Raw genomic sequence first — 10688 nt, forward strand, 5'->3', positions numbered from 1 at the left:
CCATGCCCCCTCTCCATCCTATTATCCCAGCCCAAGCACCCATCCTTTCCTGAAAACACACTTCTTTTATGAAATTGTCAGTAGAGAGCTCACTTCAGCTAACCTGTGGTCACCCACTCATTATTGGGAAATAAAAGACTCTAAATTAGTACGTTTCTCTAGCTCCCTTGCCATGTTCTGTCTGTTTAGACTACAGCCTCCTCAATATGGAGACTGTTATGTAGGTGTGATATAAAAGTTATAGGTGCAGATATGCATATATGCAGATATTGCATACAAACAGTGCCACCTACTGGCACAGAATTTGTACTGTTGTTTATAAATTAGTAGGTTCAATAAAGTTGTTGTTGTACATTGCAAATGACTTCCGGAAGGCAGCTTTTAACCAGGATCATGTATTTTTCTGTGTCATATAGTGCCAAGCATGGTGTCAACACTTAACAACTATTAATAATGCAGGAGAAGTATAGGAATTGCACACCTTGCATGTTATAGGGTAAGGTTTGCATAAAGGCAGAGTGCCAAGTGGTTGCTTGGGTTTGGTTGCATGTAAGCCTGGTATATCCAAGATCATAAAGCTACAATTACAAACTTAATGTAGTGCTGAGTTTGAAGACTTGCCAAACCTTAACTGCTAGGAAAGACTAGTGTTGTAAACAAAATGCACATTCCACAGCAACATTCAGTTCAGCTTTTAACTCTGACTTTATGGGGAGGTGGGATTTAATGTATAATTTTCTCCAGCTAATTTAAAGTGGTTTGTAAAAGCAACAGTGATGGTCTGGATTGGGCATTTTCTGGAAGCTATTGCCTATCTGGCCAAAAAAACATCACCTCAGGCCCTTAGCTCCTCCAGGCAGTCATTATCTGGCAGGAAACACCTGACGTAAAGGTAATTCAGGCACATTGGACCGATTCAGCCCCAAAATAATTGGGTGCAACTCCCATTAATGTAAATAGTTGAACTCAATGTCGAACAAATTCAGCCCTAGTATCACAGTATTTCAGGTAACAAATATCTAAGGAGTTTTGATAGAGGTTCAGAAAAACGTATCCATGCTGGACTTCAGAAGCAAAAGGTAATTGGAATCCTCCACTAAACTATGCCCAGATTTCTCCTAATCCAGTGTGCCAGGTTAAGCAAAATTATTCTTGGTTATAAGATTATTATGTTGAATATTTTTAAACTGGAGTTAAGTGACACTTTAGTACATGGAAGATATATATTTTATATTCTAGACATTTACTCTCACACAGATTTTGAAATATTATCATACAGTGGATCGTATTGACTGTGGCATAACTCAGCCTAGAACATTTTTGGGCACTCAAAAATAATACATAATACTGACTTAAGTGAAAATACATAATGGATAGATTTGGCCTATTATGTCTGTTTTTTTGTTTCCAGCCTACTGACATTTAAAATAGAAATTAACAAATAAGGTTAAAATAACTTGTGTGAATTTTATGTATATTATATACTTCTGTGTGTGTATAAGTATATGCACTCACACACATCAAAACATTCAAGATTGGTACATAACATACCTTAATAACCTCATATTCTTACTTTGAAACCCTATTCTCCCTTCCACTTTTCTATTGTGCACACTCATTACAGTATATTTTATCTAAAATGAAGGACTCGGTCCTGCAAAGAACCTGGTCACTCAGCAAATCCTTTTCAGGATGCATGCTTCTTAGACCATAAGCTCTTCAGGGCACAGGGTTTCTCTTTTATATTTGCATAGTACACTTTTATATGCTGTTGAAATAATAATACATAATAACAGCTAGTCCAAAAATGCCACGTGACATAATGTCTCCTCAGTTCAATCACCATCCATTTGCTAGATTTTTAAGAGAATGCTATGTATTCTGGCAGCCATTTATTTAGACAGCTTCATAAAAAATTCACATCAGGTGTTTTATGGACTTTAAGATAAACTTCTGATTTTACATTGCTCTGTGGCAGTTTACTGGTATTGCCTGGTACAAAAAATTGGAGGATATTATGCTCCTGACACCAATTTGAGCAACTAAATGTCAGATAAATCTAGTCTGAATTCTTTAAATTACACCTGCATCAACAACCGTGAAGACACATATTCATTTTGAGTTGAAGAGATTAGAAGTGAGGTATCATCAAATTAGATCATAAGCCTGGCTCTGATTATGAAGATATGTTTATTCAGAATAAAGTGTCATTTGTTTCAGAGTGAGGAACACAGTTTTTCAGTATATTCATTTTGTTTGTTTGTTTGTTCGTTCACCAGACAGAAGCAGATGTTCTTGTTTTTCATGAAAGTAAAGGAAAGACAACATAAAAATAGATACGACTAAGGTGCAAAGTAAAACAATACCATAAAGATGCTACCCTGTTGGTCATTACATCATTTATTTCCTGAAAGGCTATGTTCTATCTTAGTAAATAGGCAAGTATGATAAGGTTAATCAGGATTTTTACTATTTAAACAAATTCTAATTGCTGTAACAGTTAAGTACAGTATATAGACCCAATGCTGAGAAGATGGAGGCATTAGAAAGAGACACCCACATTAAGTAAGAAGGAATTTTTATACCTTCCCCAGTATTTGCCCTCTTGTCTTATGTTAGGCCTAATCCTGCACAGGGCTGATACCCTCAAGTGGGGTGCTGAATACTTTCAGTTCCCACTGATAGCACCTCACCGCAGCAGACCTTTTCAACTGATATTTTATACAAATTGTGTATGTATGTGTGCATAGATAATATACCCCCACCTTTTAATTTTATTTATTTGTTCCTATTTAATAGAGCTAGTCAAAATGGGGGTGGGGGGAGGGAAATAACCAGCTAACTTTCTCATTTTCTGATTTCATTGAAAAAAACATTTAATGTCATTTTCTGTTTTGAAAGAAGGCCATTTTTCAAACAATAAATGTTTGTGCTGAAAAATGTGTCTCTTTTATATAAAATAATGACATGACACTAGAAGACAACAAAGGAAATAATTGAAAAGGAAAGAATTACTTGAGTGTGTGTGATGGGGATGTATCAGCTGTCTCTGACTTTGGTTGTTGCTTCAGGAATAAAACAGACTGATGGTGGCTGCTGATATGTTGTTAGACAGGAATCCACTTAAATTCACCCGTATCACATGATATACAATTTCGCCAAAGAAAACATTTCCTCATCACTATTATGCAAATAAATCATATACTAGGAATTTACTCGGTACACCTACAAATCACTGCTATGTCTAATACAAAATTTCAGGCTAACAGTATGACCTGCAGCTTTATTCCCATGTATGGGCAAAATTAGGTATGACCCACTCAGTGAGCACAAGCTGTATTTGTTTCATTCTTACCTTCATATTTCAAAAGAATTCAATTTTGATCATTCAGATCAAACAATGATGGTCTCTGCTAGGTTGTATTTTTCTTTTTACTTCTGACATTCCCTTACTGTTCAGAATAATGGCATTTTATTACTATTATTGTTATTATTTGTGTTATCGCAGTGCCCAGGAACCCCATTTAAGGACCAGGGCCCCCTTGTGCTAGGTACTGTCCAAACACAGAACAAAAAAACAGTCCATCCATGCCCCAAACAGCTTTCAATCTAAGTGTAGTTGCAGAATTTTTCAGATACTGGGGAAAATGATTTCTCTTTCCTATTCCCAACTCCTTCAAAATATTCCCTTAAACCTTTCCTTTTTCCTTTTTCCTTTTTCACAATTCCTTTTTCACAATCATCTCTGCATTCATTTTACACCAATTTCTGAAAGTCTGTGTTCCAGAAACAGGTAGGTTTTTGCAGAAGCTGATCCACTCTTCTGCAGATCCTGTGACTGAAGATACTTCCTGAGTGAGACATAGAAATTTTGGTCTTGATACTACAACTGGATCTGTGCCGTTTAGCCTTTGTACTCAGCTCACATGAAGCCCTCTTGAAGTCATTGGTACTGGGTCCACCTGTGTGCATCCAGTTACGTCTATGGGACCTTTCAACATCCTGCTGTGAATGACAAACCAACTGCTATGTAAACTCTGGGGGAGGAGACAAATATTTAATAAAAGAGTCTTCTATTTCTACCCTGGCTCTTCCAACCCCCACCCCCCTTGTTCCCCATAACTCAATTGATATCATTCCAATTAACTGAATGGGAAGATGCCTGGCTCTCTCCAGCCGCAGGTGCTAGCCTGCTAATACCAGGCCCGCTGTTCCTAAGACCAACATGCCCCGTGATTCTTTATTATTTTATTTAGCGTGTGCATAGTCATCTAGCCAAGCAATGGCATCTTCAGCGGCGTGATACTGTTCTTCTAGGCCATCGCTGAGCCTAGTCAACAGGCATTCCTTGATAATGTGCATCATTGTCTGTGTTGCGTCACAGCTACACAAAGGGCTGTCACAAAGGCCCCAGCGATACTGGTTGGCTGCACAGAGACCTTGCCCGGTCCGGAACCTGTTCAACAGGAACCATTGGCGACAGGGCAGATCAAAACCAGGCGGATGGATTGTGGGGTTGGCAACGAGGGACTGGTTGGAAATTATAACAGACATCCATTCCTCTTGCCAGAGTGTTTCCACCCTAACATCCTGGCGTGGCAGATGAGACCATAATGGGTGACATGACGGTAAACATGCTGCTGGTGGTTTAAAAAGGTCATTGTACAGCAGCGGGCTTGAGTTGGCACGTACTTTCTCCAGTAACCTGCCAGTGGCAACCTCTCGTCTGATATGAGGAGGAGCAATATTGCTCAGAACTGGAAGCCAGGGGAGCGGAGTTGGACACCGGATGCCGGAGATGATACGCATGGCTGCACGTAACTGCGTATCCACCAGTTTGGTGTGTAATTCTTTTAAGGAGCATGACTCAGACTTGGTACAGATCCCTGTCTGGCAGCTGGTGCTACGGACCCACTTTTGTATCAACTTTTGCCAGTTTAATTCTGAGTGAGCTACCAACCCAGGTATGGACAGAAGTATATTGGGGAACCCAGGCTGAGGTGCATAGCATTTATTTTAACACTTGGTCTCCTGAACGGTAGTCTCTTGATTTTAGGAGCGGCTTTAGTACAAATGAGGGATGCTGTGATAAGTCTTGGACCAGGGCCACTTTAAACTCAGGGGTGTCACTTACAGCAATTCCATTTATTATGGGGGGACATACCAGCCAACCAATAAAGTAATCTTTTTCGAGCCAGATGTTTTTCTGGTCTCTCCCCCATCTTTGTTTCTCAGAATAGAACTTGCCAATAATATTTTCATGTGGATAATATAGATGGAACACAGCATCATATACCTCCCCAATGTCCCTGGCATTTGCCATTTGCACATCTCCTGGCAATGCCTCAAAGTCGTCACCATTCATGTACTCTCGTATTAAGGAGACTGTCCCCTCCTTGCTCAGAGTTGATATACTGCTGTTCTTAGTGAGCCAGTCAAGAGCAGACTCCCTGTTGAGAGCTCCCAATTTTTACCCAAGGCCCAGACCTGTTCCGGCCCAAAAGGTTTTGTTTCATACAGGTCTCCGGGGCTTTGTTTGTACCGTATTATACGACCATAGTTGCTGTTGGGGCCAGTGGAGGATATAATTTCCTCTCCTCCTTTTCCCCATACGGTACCATTTCTAGATCTTGCTGCGGAGCAGAAGGCTATACTGATTTCACCGGTCTTTTATTTTCCTCCCAAGCATCCATGCTGTCAACGGACGCTGCCCCATCTGAGTCCATATCACTGGTGATTTGGGACTCATATCCCTTCAAGGGATCCATCTGGATGGCACTCAGCACCCCCTGGGTTTTGCTCAGCCTCTCTTTTAATAAATTGATTTTAAAATTACAGGAGGCATGATTACTGGAGCTTTCTTTGGCGATCTTAGCCTCTCTAACCATGTCTCTCAAGGCTGCCTGTGAATCTGCCAATTTGGTTGCTAGCACAAAATTATCTTTGTCTTTCTTTGCTAAACACATATTAAGATCTTTCACCTGTTGCTCCAGTTGATTAATCTGCATGGTCTGGTTACAGACCTGAGCAGACAGTGTATTGACATGTACTGTTAATTTCTCCATTTCAGAGTTTTTTTGTGTCATTTGTTGCTTAACCTCTGAAATGGCACCTTGCTGAGACTTGATATATTTGTCCAGCTCCTTCGCTACCATTGCAAACCCATATATTAATACCCTTTTCTTAGCTTCTTGCTAGGTTTCGGCTTGGCTGTCACAAAGGCTTTCCACTTAATGCTTAATCTTTTTAGATCATTGTCTCCAGCAAACAAATCCTCCTCCCTTGGGTTCTTCTCTTTTCCAAACAAATTTACACTGTGTTCCAGCGAGATTTTATTGCACTGCTTTTTCCATCCATGGGATCCATACTTCTTGTTTGGTGTTCATGATTCTGCTTCTGATGTTACAGTAGAATAAAACAGAGTGTGTGCCTGTCTTTAGCAAGATGTGTTCTATGGACCGTGAAGGTCAGACAGTTGCTGCTTAACTACTGGACTGGACTGAGGAGTCAGAGCTAGCAATAGAGTGAATATGTTGCTCATTGGGTCTTACTAAAGACGAGAGCAGAATGCAGCTTCCCAGACCACGTATGCTGGAGCAGAAGCTATGGCTACCAGCCGCAGGGTCCAAGCTGATTCTATATTAATTCTCCACGGGCAAAGGCCTGGAACAATATATCGCATCATCTCTGGGTCCTATTGACCAGAATGGGCTATGGCCCACTGACTACAGCCAGAGCCTTACACTGAACTTGCTGGACCGCTGTGTCGGAGCAGAAACCTTGGCTCCTAACCACAGGGTCAGAGTCAGCGGATTGCTTCCCTGGGCTTTTACAGCCTGAGCAAAAAGCAGCAGCTCTCTGGGCCCTATTGGCCAGAGCTTCCAAAATCCAATTAGTGGCTTCCACAGGTCTTACGACCTGAGCCCCAAACCTCATGGCTTCCACGGACCCTTCGGTCTGAGCCGGAATTGCCTTCCGATCGCCACTGAGAGAGCGGCTCACCTCCTGCAAGGTCAATGGACCTTTAGCAAGTCTTAGCTAAGTAAATTATAATTAATTAACACTGCGACCAAAATCAGGAGTCCTGCCACGGTCACCAATTGTTACAACGTATCAATGTGGGGGAAGAAATTAAGGATGTTATGGATCCCTGCTAAGAAGTCACAAGTATGGCTGTCCCTGAATTAGGATCTATCACCTAATTGCTCTAAGTGCAAATAAGGATAAAAGACAAGAAAAGGTAAACTAAAAAGGTGCTTTATTTAACATAAGGTGAGTATATGGACAAAATATCTCAGTGGCTTGCATGGGCATGAAGCCCAGAACCCTCTCCCTCTACAGATGACAGACAAAGGTATTTATACTTTACAGATCAACGTTTGTCTGCCTCGGCCTTGAGATGTTGGATCCAGACCTATCGCTGTGCTTGGGGATGACAGGCGGCGCAGGAGAGACTCAGACCTTTGATGACTGTTGAACCAGAATTAGGATTAGGATCAGGATCAGGATTACTTCTCAGGTAAGTAGTTGTGGTGGTTTCTCTCAGAGATCTTCTGGTGGTTCTAGGGAGGACAGCCTATGTGTGGGTCTTTTATATCCTCTAGTCTCTAGGCAGTTTAGTGACCACCTGACCAGTCCTTTTCCCGCCTTTCCACAAAAGAGTGCCAAACTCAAACAAAAGTTCCAAAGATAAGGGTAGCCAATATGCCTGCCAAACAACTACTAGACACCATTCAAGATGGCGATTTTAACAAACTTTTGACATTACCATTTCCCAGGTAAATTATACAAGATACCACATAGACATAAATCAGAGCACGCATATTAAAATATAAATACATGAATAATGCTGTACACAAAAAGCACCACAACATTGGGGTTCAATAACAGTTGACTGGATAACAATACTACATAGCACTAATAATAACAATACTACTTAGTGCTCATGAAGTGCTTTAAAATTTCAAATAACTATATCCATATTAACTAATAAACATTTTGACCTCTCATCTCTTGTGTCTGCTACCAGGTAAACAGGGTAGTTTTCATTTTCAGTAATAGCTGGGTTATCCAGAGAATGGACAGTATGAGAGTTTGAGTACAGAGGAGAGGTTGGGGAAGGAATTGTTGATCGACTGGATGAAGCAACACCACAGTAACTGAGCACTGGATGCACAGCAATGCCTTCCTGGGCTGGATGAGGAAGAGGGATATACAGTATCACTGTAGCACCATGAAATGTTATAGGTTGGTTAATTCTAGTGAAAACAAAGGATTGTCCACTTGGAGACTGGTCTGTAGCTGATGCATTTTCATCACGTTCTTTGCAAGAATTACATGTCAGAATGTTAAATTTGCACATGAAAATCAGAACAAAAGCCACACCAACAGAGAGCAGAATAGGCCCTAATAACTGAGTCCACTCAAAGTGAATAATGCCAGCATATTTGATCCATCCCATCACTGTGAAAGTGATCCCACCATCCCTAAAAAAACACCTGAAAAGAGTAAAGTGGCACCAGCTTTGTCATCATCTGACACCAGGACATCAGATCTGTTGGGCTGATATGGAGTGACAGAAAATACATTGAAAGAGAAATATTTTACACTGTTGTTGTTCTGCTCCATTGCTACACACCAATTCACTTTGGTCTCAAGTGAGATGGAATTTGTAAGAGATCTTAGATAGCATTTGAAGTCAAAGGGTCAGATTAGTTATATAAGAACTTTGCATGTGTATGGTTAACAGAGTGCATCATGTGAAGGAATAAACTTTGCTTGGAGGAATAAAGGTCTGGGAAGTGAAGCCTGAAGTGGTTCACTTAAAATGCCTTGAATTATCTATTGCTATGGTGCTTGCTTCTGGAAACTGCTTTAATATTTCATGGCTGTTTGTCCCTCTATTTATCCTATTCTTTAACTTTGGCTGTTCCTCATAGCGTCAGTGCTTACTGGGAAAGACATACAGCTGCCATATCTCAACTGCAGTTGATGCTTCCAACATACATTTAGTCACCAGCACTGTGATGACTTACTTAATCTCCTGGGGGCAATCACTCCCACAACCAAAATCTGCAGGGTCATATCTCAGAAAAATACACCACAAGTAGAACATCTTTAGTCTGAATGCTTCACAACACTCAGTAGTGTGATACTTATAGCTAAGGCTGGACTTCTATCACACCTTTGCCTGGAGTCCAGAACTTCCATGATTTAAAAAAAAACTGTTAAAGATTTTTGATTTTTAGGCCCCAAAGGGGCCATGATGATCATCTAAGCTGACCACCTGCATAACACAGGCCATAGGACTTCACTCACTTATCTCTGTTTTAATCCTATTAAATTTGTTGTTGACCAAGAGCATTATCTTAGAGACTCAAAGTGATGAGGAATCTACCACAGCCCTCAAGAAGCTGTTCCAATATTCAATCGCTGTCTGTGGGAAAAACATGTATTTTTTTCCTAGTTTGAGCTCTGACAATTTCTAATCTACATAGGGTCTCTACAGCAGAGTTTCTCAACCTTTTTGATACCGGGGACTAGCTTGCTGCCTTCCTAAACTGTGTCAGGGAGATCTCAGGGATCGGTGCCACTCCACAGACCGGTTGTTGAGAAACACCGCTCTACTGTACTCATCACTGTTATATATGAGCGCCTGCCAGTAGTCCATTAAGCAATGTGACTACACAACGTCCTACCACAGGATCTTTCTGAAAGATTAAAGAGCCCTGAAGTATCAGATTTCTTCTTCCTGTGTAGGTAATTATAGATTGAGATTGTCAGCTTTTAACTTTATCTTCAATAAACTAAATGGAGTAAATTCTTTTAATCTCTTACGTTTTCCAGACCGTAAACCATTCTTGCAGATCATCTCTGAACTCTCTCCAATTTTTCCAACATTCCTTTTAAAATGTAGATGCTAGAATTAGATACATTATTATCGCTGATGTAGACAGATGTAATGTCACATCTCTATTCCTAGCTGATATTCCCATTTATACATTCAAGGATCAGGTAAACCCTTTTTCCTGTGAGTGCTTCTTCACTTAGTTATTTACAATGACCCTACATTTATTTTAGTTACTGTGTACCCGGATACATGATCTACCATCCTGTAAGTATCACCTATATTCTATGACCCATCTTACTAATAGCTACACAAGAGGTGGAACTGAACAGTACAATTGACTTCTTTCTTGGTCATTGCTAGCTTGACTTTCTTAAAATGAGCTAGAGCAGCATTCTGCTGTTTGGGGTGGATGGTAGAATTTGAAGTATTTAAGTTAAAACTCCAACTGTCCTCCGTAAACTAACCCCCGTTTTCTGTTTCTAGGTTGAAATTTATATATAGTATAATTTAATATATAAGTGCAGCATCATGGACTCACAGAACCATAGAGATGTAGGGTTGGAAGGGACAGCAAGAAGTCAGCAAGTCCAGTCCCCTGCACTGAGGCAGGACCAAGTAAACCTAGACAATGCGTGACAGTGTTGTCCAACCTGTTCTTAAAATCCTCCAGTGGTGGGTATTCCACTCCCTCCCTTGCAAGGCTATTGCAGAGTTTAACTACACTTAGAGTTAGAAAGTTTTTCCTAATATCGGACCTAAAACTCCCTTGCTGCAGTCTAAGCCCATTACTTTTTGTCCTACCTTCAGTAGACAGAGAACGATAGATCATAGCCCTCTT

General features: G+C 40.6%; 1 protein-coding gene across 1 annotated transcript; it reads right to left on the bottom strand.

Moving 5' to 3' along the window:
• Window positions 1-7963: 7963 nt before the first annotated feature.
• On the bottom strand, window positions 7964-8628 carry TMEM174 (transmembrane protein 174). Its single transcript, XM_074953776.1, is given in 2 exon segments — window positions 7964-8481; window positions 8484-8628. Coding segments are annotated over 2 exon segments (663 nt in total).
• Window positions 8629-10688: the final 2060 nt, after the last annotated feature.

Source organism: Natator depressus, chromosome 5 (genome assembly GCF_965152275.1).
Source record: "Natator depressus isolate rNatDep1 chromosome 5, rNatDep2.hap1, whole genome shotgun sequence".
NCBI lineage: Eukaryota > Metazoa > Chordata > Testudines > Cheloniidae > Natator > Natator depressus.